The sequence below is a fragment of the Mobula birostris genome, chromosome 8, assembly GCF_030028105.1.
Source record: "Mobula birostris isolate sMobBir1 chromosome 8, sMobBir1.hap1, whole genome shotgun sequence".
NCBI classification, from domain to species: Eukaryota; Metazoa; Chordata; class Chondrichthyes; order Myliobatiformes; family Myliobatidae; genus Mobula; species Mobula birostris.
In genome coordinates this window covers 147,546,847-147,563,521 of record NC_092377.1, presented here as the reverse complement: position 1 = coordinate 147,563,521, position 16,675 = coordinate 147,546,847, and the positions used below count along the sequence as shown (strand labels likewise).

Genomic DNA, 16,675 nt, shown 5'->3' with positions numbered 1-16,675 from the left:
AGGCATTCCTTCTATAATTAGAGCTGGCTTTGAAAAACGAGCTTGTGCCCCAGGTAAAAGAAAATGGCAAAGCAGGGAGTGTAACTGGCTCATTGTGATGGGCCACACAGTACTTCCCTGCTGACCTGTTCTCAAGTACACAATAGTAAAATAAAATGGAAAGCTAGTTTTACTTTCAAGTTGTACTTTATTTGGCCAAGTGTGTTGCTTTGTTCCTGGGCACTTTGGAAAGAGTAGCACTCCACAATTGTACTTTGTTAACAAACTAGGAGCCATGCCGAGAAAGTGCTCAAGTCAGGTCACAACAAATTTAAATTTACTTAAATTTTATTTCATTGGCTTTCCTTCTCCTGCTCTTTCCCCTCCTCTCAACACGAGTTACATCTCTGAAAGGTTAACCTTTAACCTTGATTACCAAAGGTGTATAAAATTGGAACCAGATTAAACAGATCAAGAACCAGAGAGATGCCCACTCTTTACAAAGCTTGTTGCCAATTAGAACAGTAGATGCTCTACCGCGTAAAACACGCGGCACTTACACTTTTCACAGCATTTGAAGTAAGTGTCTACAGCTTCACAGAAGTGGACGGGTTCCATCAGTGGCAAGAACTGTTTGCATATTTTTTTTTGTTAATATGTAGAGCTGGTGGCTTGGAGAAAACAACGGGCCAGTGCACAAGCCCAGATGGAGAGGTTCCAGGACCAAAGCTCCTCACCCCGGAAGAAATCAAAAGGGTGTTCCTTAAATGTCCATCTCAAATTGGGCATCATCTCCTGTTACAGAAAACACAAAGAATGCTAAGTGACCTTCTAATCAATTCAAATTCAATAATCATCCTTTGGATTATTTTTCCTGCTTTATTCCCTCATCTCCACCAGCCATCCGCAGCACCTCTGGCACCACTGAGCACTAGTTTCAAAATTAGTACCTCTACTTGTTCTTCACCCATAGTCCACATTAATAAGCTTAGTTGCACCATGATAAGGTTGATATCCTCATGCACATATTTCACTGAATGGTTATCAATATTGAGTTCTACTGATTTTCCTTGCTGGCCCATTAACAAGAAAGCCTAATGAAGTCCCCCAATTTTGTCCTGGGCCAGTTCCTGCAACAGCAATTGCTAATCAAGGTCTACTATAGTTCATTAAAGTTTGTATGATACCAATTGTGAACCTTGTGACTTAGTGTTGCTGCCTCTTGGCTCCATGTTCGAGTCTGACCCTACTTGCAGGGTATGCAGAATTTGCATATTATACAGCACAGAACCAGGCACTTCGGCCCATTCAGTCCATGCTAACCATCCAGTACCCTTCTATAGCAATCCAATATACCAGCACTTAGTCCTTAGGCTTCCATGCCTTGGTCATTCAAGAGCTTGTCTCGATACCTCCCTCTGCCTTCATCACTTCCTCTCCTACTATACAACAGATTCCACTGCTGTTTGGGAGAAAAAAAATCCTTCTTCAACCCCCTCTTGACCTTCACTCCTCACCCTAAACCTATGCCCTCAAATTTTAGAACCTCCCTCTAACTTCCATGTTGCTTATCTTTGATTAATACATTTCCAAATGTAGCTTGACCATGTCCCTCAACACTTATCTTCAATAACTTCCCTACTATTGATGTTAGATTCAATGGTCTGGCATGAGTTGCTAGGGGACTTATTCTTGCTGCCCTTGTTGAATAAAGGTACTACATCTGCTGTTTTCCAGTCCTCTGGCAACTCGCCTGTACCAGTGAAGATTTAAAAATCTATCAAGGTCCCAGTAATCTTACCTCCCATGCCCTCCCCGTTACTGCACGTACAGCCATTGGGTGCCGGATCTGATTTGCTCCCCAGATCTCAAGAGCTACCTCATTTTTTTTCGCACTATTTATTTGACTCGAGTCCAAACTGACTGCTGTAAGTTACTCCTGGTGCAAAAAAGTGGAAGTGACAGGATAAGTTGCAGCGCTGTAGGGAAATATGGACAGAGGAACAGGACTAATGAGATTATTCTGTTGGGAGCTGACACGAATGGCTCTCAAGCCCTGTCCAGTAAGCAAGCTAAAGAGATTTTCACTAACAGGTGACTTCAACTAAGTTATTGCTACTTCAACTAAGTTATTGCTACTGCAACTTTCAACACATTTTTTTGTGAAGAGTATGCAGTAAATATTAGGCTTAAGCTGTCCTCTGAAGATTTAACAAAATATTTCAGGTGAAATTTCCCAGCTTTGAAAAACAAACTTGTTGTGGCAGTATCTAACTTACAACCCGTAGAAACTGTGTGTATTATTATACCCATGATTGTTACTGCCTGCTGTCTCACCGCACAAAATACTATCCAACCTCAAGCAAGTGGTGTAGGTGCTTCTGCTAAAGCAGGCACAGGCAGAATCAACCACTGATCATCATTCTAAAACAGCACAGGTAACATTCATTTAGACTGTGTACAAGTTTGAGGAATCAGATACTTTTCAACCGCTTCAATCTGCCCACGCCAACAGTGACAAGAGTGAACGCTTCACCCTTTTGTACTGTCTGGATGACTATAATTAATGTCATTAACTTAATACAAAGAAAATTGTACCCTCCCCCCACCAAATCAGCTTTCACTGAAATCTGAGCAATCCCTTACCACCGGCCCCCTTCTCTTCGTGGTTGTTTACATGGTTCACTGCTGGCTTCACCTCTGTGGTATTCGGACTTGTGACACCTGGGATGTTTGGGAGGTCACGCGGAGGTGTCCTGGCAACAGGGGAGTTGCGGCATTCCATGAGGAACTTGCGGTCATAAATAATACGTGTGCCTGCAACATAACAGTGATGCACCTGTTAGAACAGGGACGGAGGACAACTCTGTAACCATTACAAGTTTTATGGAATGTGGTCATCTTTTCCAATATGCAAGGCGGCCGCAAAGACTACATCTACGATTGAAATTATTTTATCTGTCCACAAGACACCAGACTGCTTTCATGTCAGCACCTAGCTTTAATGAGACTGCACTTTGAATGGCCCTGTACAGCAATTCTAATCCAAGTTTTATGCCTACTCACAGCTCAATACCAACATATAAAACTACTGCACACAAGTGAAACCGTAGAGTATGGGAAAGGTTTTCATTTTAGAAGTTATTTTTAATTAACACCTCAATGATCTTTTGGTCTTTACAGTAGCTGTTCTCTTATGTATTCCATTGTCTGCAAAGCATTTAAGAACAGCCTGCAGTCTTGAGGAGAAGCGCTCCTTTTATTTTTAAATCTGTCTGAGTTAAACTCTCATCTTTCTACAGTCCTTTCAAGAATTTTAATTTTAGGGATGATCAAATTTCAACCACAATTCCTGGTGGAGAGACTTACCAACCAGTTGTAGGATATGTATACACTCAGCAGATGGGAGTGTGTAATGGAACTGAGTGTATATCAAAAGACCTGAGTAAAAGGCAAACGTGACCAATTTGGGGATTTTATGCACATTACAGTTACACGTACACACCTACTTTTCTAGCCTTAATCATTTGTCAGTTTCAGGCAGTGTTTTTGGGCGTACTTATTAAAACCGTCAGAAGACTCTCAATCTTACTATAACACAAGCAAGTCTTCCTGCAGCATCACAGCTGTCCTATATGATATTCTGATAAAATTAGGCACTAAGTGCATTTAGCCTATCATGTCTATGCTGAGCAAGGACCACTCTTTTTGGGTGAATCTTTCTTTCCAGTTCTTAACCCACAAATCATTGATTATCCAGTTACTTTCAAGTACAGTAAGTTTCCACTTCTACCAACTTTGAAGTAGCAAACTCACCACCCTCACTGTTTACAGTGAATTGTTTTTTTAACCTTCTAATCCTTTCACCAGATTCAGATTAGTTTATTGTCATATTAAATATTGCCAGGGTACAATTAAATTCCTTCTTCCCGTGAAGCTCACAAGTAAACAGTGTATAACAATAAATGCAATGATTGTGTGCGAACAGAAAATAGTGCAATGGTTGTCTTGCAAACCGAAGAAGTGCAAAGAGAAATGATGAAGCGACCACACCAGACTGAGTGAGGTAGAATTACAAATGTCAGAACATGGCAGCACCACTAGCAAAAGGGTGTGAAAGAGGTGACTTGGTTCAGAGTCTGATCACAGTGGGGAAGAATGAACTGCATTATTGTTGATTTAAGGGAAATAAGTACTTCCTCATCAGTCATGCCAAAGCCACTCATCATACAAATCTTCACTCATCTCTTCTGTTCTAAAGAAACCCCTGAGAGTGTCTCCTCCAAACATTAATTCTCCAGCTGTAGCAACATTCCCGCATGTTCTTTCACATCCTTCCTCTGGTGTGGTGACATAACAAATCCTGTACAGTCACTGTGAAAAATTTACCCTCAGTCAATAGAGGCAAATGTCCTGCTTTCTTTCTGAATCACATAAATCTACTTTTGGGATGTGTGGCATCTACATTTCTCATTCATTGTGTACTCTTTTCACTTGTTCATAAGCTCCAAATACACTATCTGCCTTTTATTTTATAGTTTTCACTGACATTGTAAGAAGTTTGTACGTTCTCCCCATGACCGTGTGGGTTTCTTCCAGGTGCTCTGGTTTCCTCCCACAGTCCAAAGGCGTATCGGTTGGTTGGTTAATTGGTCATTGTAATTTGTCCCGTGATTTGGCTAGGATTGAGCTGGGGGACTTGCTGGGCGGCATGGCTCAAAGGGCCACAAAGGCCGATTCCACACTGTAGCTTAATAAATACATTTTTGCCACCACTGATATTATCCTGCAACTTAGAACTGTCTGCCTATTGGCTGTACAGCTTATTTTGGTATTCCACTGGCAAACTTCATAACTATGACCACAATATTCAAATTTGAATCATTAATTATTCCACAATAAAAGGGTCAGATCCTGAATCCTGCTACATATAGCCATGCAGTTACTAAAACCAGCTGACCATTACTATTTTGCATCTCCTAACAAATCAACTTTTAATCTAGCTTGCATTTTACATTGAATCCCTTGGGTTTTAATTTTGTGATCAATCTACCTCAAGGTCTTTGTCAAATGGCTAATATCCATATATACTACATCAAATGTGCCAATCTTAATAGTACTCTTTGTTACAGCATCACGCTGGCCACCCACGATGTCCCAGTACCTTGAAGTAATCAGTAGCTCCCTTAATGCCAACCAAGAGGCTAACCTTGGGAACTTTTCCCCAACATTTTGCAATTAAGCTAAAAAACCTGTAATTACTTGACCTGCCCCTTTCTCCCTTTGGTGAAGAGGAGGAGCACATCAGTAACTTCTTGCTCCAGCACCATACTGCAGCCAAGACAGAACTGCAAGATGACAACCACAGCACACACCATTTCCTTCACTCCTTCCTTTACAGCTTATGCAAGACTGCTGAATTATTCACTCCTGTGGGTACTCGACCTCTTACTATATCCTCTCCAGCTCACTATTTCTATAACTTCCAGCAATTCATATTCTACCTCTTCACTACCAGTGCTTTCACTATCTTTCATTTTTATGAAAATGAATGCAATGTAATCATCCCAAAGTTCACCGCCCTGACAACTGATTTGGTCTCTAATAGGAAACAAGAGAAAATCTGCAGATGCTGGAATTCCCAGCAACACACACAAAATGCTGGGGAAACTCAGCAGGCCTGGCAGAATATATGGTAAAAAGTACAGTCGACATTTTGGGCCAAAACTCTTCGGAAGTACTGATGAAAAAAAGCTGAGGAGTAGATTTAAAAGGAGGGGGGAGGGGGACAGAGAAACAGGAGGTGATAGGTGAAACCTGGAGGGGGAGGGAGCTGAGAAGTTGATTGGTGAAAGAGACAGAAGAAGATAAGGTGAGAGAAGGAAAAGGGGATGGGAAATGGAGAAAGGACAGCGGGACATTACCTGACGTTTGAGAAATCGATGTTCACGCCATCAGGATGGAGTCTACCCAAATTATCAATAAGGTGTTATTCCTCCAACCTAAGTGTGGCCTCATCATGACAGCGGAGGAGGCCATGGATGGAATTATCAAAATGGGAAAGGAAAGTGGAATTAAAGTGGGTGGCCACTGGGAAATCTCACTTGTTCTGGTGGACGGAGCGCAGATGCTCAGCGAAGTGGTTTCCCAATCTATATCGTGTTTCACCGATATACAGAAGGCCAGACCAGGAGCACCAACCACAGTAAGTGGCCCCAACAGACTCACAGGTGAAGTGTTGCTTCACCTGGAAGGACTGTTTAGGGCCCTGAACGGTAGTGAGGGAGGAGGTGTAGGGGCAGGTGTAGCACTTGTTCTGTTTGCAAGGATAAGTGCCAGGAAGGACATCAGTGGGGAGGGACAAACGAACAAGGGAGTCGCATAGGGAGTAATCCCTGCAGAAAGAAGAAAGTGGGATGGGGGAAGGACGATGTGCTTGGTAGTGGGATCCTGTTGGAGGCAGCAGAAGTTTCGGAGAATTATGTGCTGGACGTGGTGGCTGGTGGGGTGAGGGGTAAGGACAAGAGGAACTCTATCCCTGGTAGGGTGGCAGCAGGATGCGGTAAGATTGGAAGTGCATGAAATGGAAGAGATGCAGTTGAAAGTAGCATTGCTGGTGGAGGAATGGAACTCTTTCTTTGAAAAAGGAGGATATCTCCTTCGTTCTAGAATGAAAAGCCTCATCCTGAGAACAGATGTGGTAGAGACTGAGGAATTGAGAAAAGGGAATGGCATTTTTACAAGTAGTAGGATGGGACGAGGTGTAGTCCAGGTACACTGACTGTACTTTTTTCCCCCATAGACGCCGCCCGACCTGCTGAGTTCTTCCAGCATTTTGTATGTGTTGCTTGGTCTCTAATAGGATCGACTTTTATCTTTGTTACCCTCCTTCTCCTTAAATACAGATAAAATACCTCAGGGTTTTACTAGATCTTATCTCCCACGCACTGTCTTTGCCTTCCAAATTTCCCTTTCAACTTCACCTGCATCCTCTACATTACTCTGGGTTTTCTGTGATCGAATGAATGAAGGACTCATAGACAAATGCACATCATCAAAATGTAAAATTAGCCACCTGATATAGCAACACGAAGCTTATGACTAAAGGCGAGAATATAACAACACAAATGAGCAACCACCCAATTAACCATTAAAAGCAGGTGATCACTCGGGCATAGACAGTGCAGATTTTAAATACAAGACTGGGGTTGGGCTTGTGAAATCCCTTCCCTCATTTCACATTTTAGGGTATGTCTGTAGACATGGGGTAATTTGATTACAGCAGCAAGTATCAGGCAGGATGAGAGGCATTTCTAGGGGTTGTGGGGGAAATGAGAATAAATGCCACCAATCCCTAAGCGATATGGCTCAGAACAAAAACACTGACATATTGCCTGGGGTAACCAACAAGCAAAGAGCACCAGAAACTGAACTGAGATTGATGCAGCCACTTCTATACATTTGCCTGATTTTATTTTACTTCTCAGTGACTTAACTCAGCATATATTAAGATCACATTGAAGCAATAAATACAAACTCATGGTTACCAGAAATATTATACACTTGTGGAAATAGCATTAGAAAATATAACAAGCCTATAAAACAGGAATGTAGAAATGTTTCCCGTAACTACTATTCGGATTAGCTAGCTGGTGGCGTAGTGGCAACCGCACTGGACTTCGAGGCAAGTGGTCCCGGGTTCAAATCCGGCCAACTCCTTGCACACTTCACATCTGTGCTGATTTGAGCACTGAGCTAGCAACTCGGCCTCATAAAAACAAACAAAAATACTAAAAACGGCAATGTTGGGGCCAATGCACTACAAGACACAGAAGGGAACAACAACAACAACTACTATTTGGATGCTACAAATCCATTATATGGATTCCAAATTATTTTTACCTTGAATTTGGTCCCAACAGATAGTCTAATTTGAGTTGGCACTGTGTCTTTTTTAAAATGTACCCAGGCGCATTTCAATCCACGATAGCATTTGGATATAATACAAGGTCATTAAGGAGAAACACTTGTGAGAAAATTGGTATTTGGTAAACACAGGATCATATGGCCTCTTTCTTTAAGAGGAGATGGTGGGAAAGCAAACTTAGTAATGAATCACGCTTCTATACAGATGATGAAATGTTGCGTTTTTCTATTAAAGGAGAGAATTTCACAATGGATACATAAGATAATAACTAATATTTCCTGGATTACTGCATTAAGTACACCGTGCAGTGTTTAGTTTATACTGTCAAGTGGGGAAGACCCAACACGAGGAAGGTTAGGATAAAACCAGGAACAAGTTAGCACAAGAGAATTGTTCAATTTCTCAATCACTGGTAGCCTTGCCACAGCTACACTGTACACTGTACAAGCTAGTGCAGGTGAGCAAACAGTTCATTGTTCTCACCTCCACCCACGATTATATCTTAGCTGTCAACATGTATAGTCATGTTACATTAACAGGGCTAGGTGGTACTCATGCCCTGTTTCACAAACAATTTCAGGACCAGTGTCAACCAAAGAGTAAATGGGTTGCACAGAAAGCCTAAGTGAAAACTTGAGAAAATTTTCTCAAAAAATATATTTTGATTTTCATTAGTGATCAGTTACAAAATCATAAATCAGTTTATCTGCCAATAATGATTTGAAAGTTATCCTTTATTTGCTTCTCATATCTTTAAACACAGTAGGATTACTTGAATTGGTTTGACACATATTAGTTTTTGGAACTAAACCAATGTTATCCAATGCCTTCAATTAATCGTTAGGTTGTTATAATTGACAAAACTAACTGTAAGTGCAACATGCACAGGTCACACTTCTCTGTGCTGATGGCAATGCAAAAGATCTTGCTGCACTGATTTATGCAGCAGTATCTATATGTCCAATCCATCAATATTTAAGCCCGCTCTAATATTTAACCACGAAAAGGATTTAAGGCCAAATTACCATGAATGCACACTGGACACAGCAGCACTTCCCCAAATGTAGCCAGGCATGTAGGTCTCAGTTCACAGGAACTGAGAGGTCAAGTATCTAACCATCGCCTTATTGACAGAATGTGGATTTAGCAGTTAAACTGTTTACTAATTCCTATTACCACTAAATTGCAAGAAGCAAATGATATAAACCTTCAGACATAAAAGCGTAACTAATCAACACCTCACTTGACAAACCTTAAGTTGTCCCAAAGCATCACAGCATTAAGGATTAATCACTTTTTGATGATAAATCATGCTTCTCAGTATCCTGATTTGGAAGTTGGACTCATGCTCACCACCAAAACCAATTTTCCCAGTGCAACATTTAACACTTTTGGTTACAGGGGGCTAAGAACTCAGGGTCATTCACTACCAATTAATCTGCAGTACTGCCATTTAAACAAAACAGCAGAGCACTATTTCGTAAGTATGAAGAAATAAACAGAGTCTTGACTGATAAAGCTTCCTGCATGTTACTGATAGAGATCTGGAACTGATCACACCACATCCTCTAGAAGAACAGCGTCCAGTAAAAGATAACAAGCAAACATTTATCTTCTCATTAATTTTGTCTTATGCCTCACCAGCAGAACACAGCGCCTTGCTGAGGAACGTGATAATGAACAAGATTCCAACTGCCAGTTCATTTGTGTTAAAGGGTAAGTTCGAGACAAATCATCAATTGCTCTAGTTGTCCAACCTCAAACATTAACTATTTGCACTACAGCTGGAGATGAAATTAGGAATCTTGCTCTTTGGTAAAGGGATGAGAACAGCTGAACATTATTCAGCACCATAAGTAAACGATCATCAGTGTTTGCTTAGCCTCTGAGCTGTGCCAACTAGCTGTGCTGGAAAGATGCAGCAGCAACCGTCATCATAGAGTCATGGAAAAGTACAGCACATAAGCAGACCTTTCAGCCCATCTAGTCCATACTGAACCATTTAAACTGCCTACTCTCATTGACCTGCACCCATACCATAGCCCTCAATACCTCTACCATCTATGAACCTATCCAAACTTCTCCTAAACTTCTCACTTGCACTGGATAGTGAACTGAAGAGAAGTGACAGTGACAGGATGGCAGAGGAGACGTCGCAAGGCAGCTTATGGCGAACGTTGGAATGGTTAAACCAGGTGTCTTGCATATCTGTTAAATTGAGCTGGCTGTCACCAGGATGAGAGTTTTAATGCAGAAATGGGCATCAAAAGATACTGTATTCACTTCTTTTAGAGAAGGCAATGGAGAACAACCCCCTTCCAGTCCAATGAGCTGCATTACCCAACAATCCACCTATTTAAGCCTCACCTAATCACAGGACAATTTACAATGACCAGTTAACCTACTATTGGACTGTAAGAGGAAACCGACGTGTTCAGAAGAGGAACATACAAACTCCTTATGGATGGTGCTGGAATTGAACTCCAAACTCGCAATGCTCCGAGCTGTAATAGCGTCACTACCATGGTACCCTAAACCGTGGTTTTCAACAGAAAGGAAACAACACATCTCTATAATCCCATCAATACTCATCAGGAACAGCAAACAATCCAAACTGGTCTCACAGTAGCATATACTGAGCAACTGCTGTATTCTACACCCGGTACCTGATACAATTCCAATTTATTTTCCTCTCTTGTACAATATCCAACAAAGAACAACAATTAGAGAACAGCACCTGCAGAAAAAAGTCACCACAGCACCCTTGTACAAATATGGTTAAGGGAATTTTTCAGATATCACTTGCTTTTGAAAGGGAATCTCCAAATTGTCTGGGTAGCTGAAGACCTGGTAGTTGCCACACAAAACAATGTAGATTAGAAACCAGCACGGGTCCATGGAGGCGGCTATCAGATTATGCTAAAGTAAATCATACTGCCTGTCCAACTTGAAGTATGCCTGATATGCACTGCTTTTGATATCCCATCAGGCAAAGAACACTCAGAAACAACTCTTACTGCCTGTGAACCCTAGCAAACCAGGCGTTGGAGAAACTCAGGAATTGTTGAAACCCTGAATCAGGACTGGGAGTGCAGAGGCAAGATGGTCAGTATAAAGGGGCAAGGCAAGAACGAACTCTGAAGTGATCCGTGGACTGAGGACGGGTACAAAATTGGAGTCTTCTGGATATCGTGAACTTCCAACCTGTTCAATAACATGGACAAATTTCAAGAAGCGGCTCCTCAAGAAGGTGGCATCCATCACTAATGACCCTCATCATGCAGGACATGCCCTCTTCTCATTACTACCATTGGGGAGGTGGCTCAAGAGTATGAAGTCCTATGTTCAATGATTTAGAAACTGTTTCTTCCCTGCCCCATCAGATTTCTGAATGATCCATGAACCCAACCTCATTATCTCCCCTTTTTTGCACTATTTATTACATTTATAGTAATATTTATAACATTGTACTGTACTACTGCTTCAAAACACCAAATTTCACATCAAGGACATAAGTGATAATATACCTGATTCTGATTGATTGACACCAACTCCTCATAATGGAGCATGCAATTGAGAAAATCAGCCAGCATTCCACTGGTGACTTTTGGCGTTGAGAAGTGAGTGAATGCTTAAAGGCAGAGAGAGTCTCAGCTGGGTGATTTCCATGCAACACACATCAAAGTTGCTGGTGAACGCAGCAGGCCAGGCAGCATCTCTAGGAAGAGGTACAGTCGACGTTTTGGGCCGAGACCCTTCGTCAGGACCAACAAAGGGTCTCGGCCCGAAACGTGGATTGTACCTCTTCCTAGAGATGCTGCCTGGCCTGCTGCGTTCACCAGCAACTTTGATGTGTGTTGCTTGAATTTCCAGCATCTGCAGATTTCCTCGTGTTTGGGTGATTTCCATTATTGTTTCATGCATCAGACCCACCACTTGCTGAGGAGTTTTTATGACTGAAAACAAACTGAGATAAAATCATGGACAATAAAGGTGGTAGGGCTGGAGACAATGGGACCAAGAATACCAATCAAAAGGTTAATTGGAAACTAGACCACCATTTTATTGATTCTTCTAATAAAATTAAGAATGCAAACACACTCCTTACATAATGACAGTAAGCTAATTTTGCAGGGCACAAATCTTCAGCCAGTATCAAAAATCACAAAAGCCATAGACTGAATAAAGCTGTATTTAATAGGGTGTTGTAATCAGCTGCTTCACATCAGACTATCAATAATGGTTTCAGCATTTATTTACCCTAGGTTTGATCACAATTAATTACCATTGCTGCAGTGCTGGAAGTAACTGTATAAATGTATCAAAATTAAGTGATCTTCAGATGTAACATATTCTTACTTTATGGTTTGTAAGACCTAAACATCTTCAATCAAATTTGTTATGATAACATGTTGACAACTGATAAAAGAGGAAGAAAATTCAGCAGCAAGAAACCCCCCCAAAAAACTACACTATCTAGTACAGATTAAAATGATCTTTTGTGGAGGGTTAATGGGACAGGGCAGAGTAGTTATATACAGTGTCTATAAAAAGTATTCACCCCCCCCCCCAGAAGTTTTCATGTTTTATTGTTTTACAACACTGAATCACAGTGGATTTAATGACTCTTTCATGTGGAAGTGAAAACAGATCTCTACAAAGTGATGTAAATTAATTACAAATATAAAACACAAAATAATTGATTGAATAAGTATTCACCCCCATTTGATATGACAAAGCAAACCATCACTGGTGCAGCCAATTGGTTTGAGAAGTCACATCAATAGTTAAATAGAGATCTGTTTTTGGAGACCTGTGTGCAGTCAAGATGTCTCAATTGGTTGCAGAAAAACACACCTGTATCTGGAAGGTCCACATCCTGGCAAAAACTACACCATGAAGACAAAACACTCCAAGCAACTCTGCATAAGTGTTATTGAAAAGCACATGTCAGGAGATGGATACAAGAAAATTCCCAAGTCACAGAATATTCCTTGGAGTACAGTTAAGTCAATCATCAAGAAATGGAAAGAATATGGCACAGCTGTAAAACTCCCTAGAATAGGCCGTCCTCACAAACCGAGTTACTGTGCAAGGAGACTAGTGAAAGAAGCCACCAAAAGACCTACGACAACTCTGGAGAAGTTACAAGCTTCAGTGGCTGAGGTGAGGGAGTGGCAAACAGAAAGCCACTGTTGAAAAATACTCACATAAACTCTTGGCTAGAGTTTGCCAGAAGACATGTGGGAGACTCTAAAGTCAGCCGGAAGAAGTTTTCTATGGCCTGATGAAACCAAAATTGATATTGTTGGCCATCAAACTAAATGCTATGTTTGGAGTAAGCCAAACACCGCACATCATCAAAAGCACACCATCCCTACCAGAAAGCATGGTGGTGGCTGCATCATGCTGTGGGGATGCTTCACTACAGCAGGCCCTGGAAGGCTTGTGAAGATAGAGGGTAAAATTAATGCAGCAAAATACGGGAAAATCCTGGAGGGAAACCTGATGCAGTCTGCAAGAGAACTGCATCTTGGGAGATTTGTTTTCCAGAAGACAATGACTCCAAGCATAAAGCCAAAGCTACACAGGAATGGCTTAAAAACAACAAAGTTATTATCCTGGAGTGGCCAAGTCAGAGTCCAGACCTCAAACTAATTGAGAATTTGTAGCTTGGCTGTTCACTCACGATCACAAAGCAATCTGACAGAGCTTGAGCAATCTTGTAAAGAACAAAGAAAAAATTGAAGTGTTCAGATGTGCAAAGCTGATAGAGACCTACCCATACAGGATCAAGGCTGTAATTACTGCCAAAGGTCCATCTACCGACGAAGGGGGTGAATACTTATGCAATTATTTTGTGTTTTATATTTGTAATTAGATTAGATCACGTTGTAGTGATCTGTTTTCTGTTGATCAGCATCAAAGAACCCAAATTAAATCCACTGTAATTCAGTGGTGTAAAACCATAAAACATGAAAACTTCCAGGGGAGGGGGAATACTTTCACAGGTACTGCATATAAATTATTTATTCCTTACACACCAAATAAAATGCTTGCATTTCTATTATTCCTGTCATCTCCCTGTTAGAACATTTTGAGGTAAGCAAGCCTTAAAGAACCTTTTTGTGATATGTAATAACTGCTGTGGAGTAGAAACTATTACATCCAACTTGTGTTGAACAGCAGCCCACAAACAGCAATATGATAATGTCAGATTATCCGTTTTAGTGATACTAAGTGGGAGAAAATATTGATCAGGGGTAAATTCCTCATAATTCTTCAAAATAACTTGATGAGATCTCTTTCTTTAAGCTTTGTGGCCTTCTCACGTGAACAACAAATACCTTCAAAACCATAATTCCAAACAGACTCATCTCCAAACTCCTCAACCTTGTAACTCTGCACCCATCTCTGCAACTGGCCAACAGATCACAATCAGCAAGGATAAGTCACACCACCTCCACGATGAACTTCATTCCCCACAATGCCTTAACTACACTCCCCATACACTCATGACAGCATAGCCAAATTCTACTCTAACTTCATTGACAAATTTGCAGATTATGCCACCGTAATGAGCCGGATCTCAGACAATGATGAGACCTAGCACAGGAAGGGGAGAGAGAGCCCAGTGGCAAGGTGTCGACAACAACTTCTCCCCCAATGTTAACAAAACAAAGAAGCTAGTTTCACCGATTTCACAAAGCTGAGTGCCCCTTTCTGTGGCAAATGGTGCTGAGGTGGGTATGGTTGAGAGCTTCAAATTTCTAGTTGTAAATATCACCAACACTTTATCTTAGTCCAGTCCTGTTGACATTACAGCCAAGAAAGTACTTCCACAGAAGGCTAAAGAAATTTGACATATTCCTATTGACTCTTACCAAATTTACTGATGTGCCACAGAAAGCATCCTATCCAGATGCATTACACGGCATGCTTTGGATTTCCAGCATCTGCAGACACTCTTGTGTTTATGATAACATTAATAGCTCTGCCCCAGACCAGATGAAACTAGAGTTGTGAATATATCCCAGAACATCATGCAAACCAGCCTCCATCTACACTCCCCACTGCCTTAGAAAGGCAGCCAACATAATCAAGGACCCTGTCTTGCTCTCTCCTCCCACTCCCATCAGAGAAGACACAAAACCTTGACAACGCATACAAGCCTAAAGGTGATTTTACCCCACTGTTATCAGACTCTTGATGGACCTCTCATATGCTAAGCTGAAGATGAGTTCTTGATTTCCCAATCTGTTAGCCTTGATTTTTCTATTCAAACCTCGGACACGGTGTTTGAAACACAACATGCAAAAAAAGTATGAACCCTCCTGAAATCTAAACATTGATTAAAAAGGTTATATTTAACCTGGTCCTCAAACACGTAAAGTTACACACACAAACTGCTGGAGGAACTCAGCAGGCCAGACCAGCATCTGCAGACTTTCACAAACAAGAGAAAATCTGCAGATGCTGGAAATCCGAGCAACACACACAAACTGCTGGAGGAACTCAGCAGGCCAGGCAGCATCTATGGAAAAAAAGTATAGTCGACGTTTGGGGCCGAAACCCTTCGGCAGGACTGCAGATTTTCTCCTGTTTGTCAACTTGTAATGTTAGTCGCTTTAATACACGTTGTTCTACGTCAGATTTCAAATTTAAGAACACGTGTTGCACTGGCTTCTTCCAGAGAAACGCAATGATATGTAACTGGAAGTTGATTTTTCAACCATCGAACGGGATCGGGTTTGGTGATAGTGGGAGGAAAGGAGGAAGTTTAGAAGAGGGTCGGAGGTGAGGGCGAGGTCAGGAGTGCGGCGATGGGCCGAAGCCCGCCACGGCCTTACCTCCTGGGGTGGTGCTGAAGAGGGTGCCCCCGGGGGTGGTACTGAAATCGTGCGGCAGCTGAGCCGCATCGCTGACGATCACCCTCCGGGTGGGAATGGCGCGGCTCTCGGTCTTCTGAGCTGGGCCGGACATCCTCGCGTCGCCTCAGCCACTCGCACCGGACGGGGCACAGGAAGGCGGGCCCTGATCTCACTCACTCACTCACCCACCCACCCACCCACCACACACACACTCCCTCCCTCCCTCACACACACACTCCCTCCCTCCCTCACACACCCACTCCCTCCGCCCGCCGAGACCTCACACAACCCTCCCCAACCCCACTCACTCACTCTCGCCACCAAGCCCCAGCACCCCGCCACCGACAACATCCGCTCGGGCGTGGCGGAAAGAACCGAGCGCCTTCGGGGCCAGCCGACTGCTGCAACACCTTCGGCGACGGGCGGAAAGAGCCGAGCTGCTTCGCGAGAATTGTCCTCCAGGCTCCCAGCACGATTATTGCGTCACTTGCCACGAAAGGATGGAAAGGGCCGAAGGACTTCGGGCGATCTGTTTCCAAGCGCCGGAGCTGAGCGTTGCATCATCTTCGGTAGTGTGGCGGAAAGAGCCGAAGACCTGGCCTTCTGTTAATCGGGGAGCGGGTCGACAGCGAAAGTACTCTGGCTTATTGACAATCTTCAAATTTCAAAGTAAATGTGTTATAAAAGTACATACATGGCTCCAAATACAACCCTGAGATTCATGAGAACTGGGCTGCAAGTTGAAGACAGGAGGGTATGGAACTGAGGGGGGTGTATCTGGGACACCAGGTAGCACTGTTGAGCCCTCTGGAGACGTCGTGGGCTTATCAACGAAACGTCAAAGGAGGAGGGTGCCCACCTGATGACCCTGATGATGTACCTACGCGCCTTCCTTGTC

The 16,675-nt window shown here is 42.5% G+C and overlaps 1 protein-coding gene across 1 annotated transcript; it reads right to left on the bottom strand.

The window, feature by feature from the left end:
• Window positions 1–309: 309 nt before the first annotated feature.
• LOC140201815 (eukaryotic translation initiation factor 4E-binding protein 2-like) lies at window positions 310–15,962 on the bottom strand. The gene is made up of 3 exons (XM_072266509.1): window positions 15,757–15,962; window positions 2,626–2,796; window positions 310–774 (listed from the first exon to the last, which is right to left on the bottom strand). Exons 1-3 carry the CDS (start codon window positions 15,887–15,889, stop codon window positions 743–745), a joined length of 336 nt encoding a protein of 111 aa, XP_072122610.1. The 5' UTR covers window positions 15,890–15,962; the 3' UTR covers window positions 310–742.
• Window positions 15,963–16,675: the final 713 nt, after the last annotated feature.

Excerpts from the sequence above, each read along its gene's own strand:
- LOC140201815 (XM_072266509.1), bottom strand. The coding sequence starts at position 15,889 with ATGTCCGGCCCAGCTCAGAAGACCGAGAGCCGCGCCATTCCCACCCGG. Across the intron at positions 2,797-15,756 it reads CTTCAGCACCACCCCAGGAG|GCACACGTATTATTTATGAC; the intron begins GTAAGGCCGTGG and ends GTTATGTTGCAG. Across the intron at positions 775-2,625 it reads CGAAGAGAAGGGGGCCGGTG|GAGATGATGCCCAATTTGAG; the intron begins GTAAGGGATTGC and ends TTTCTGTAACAG.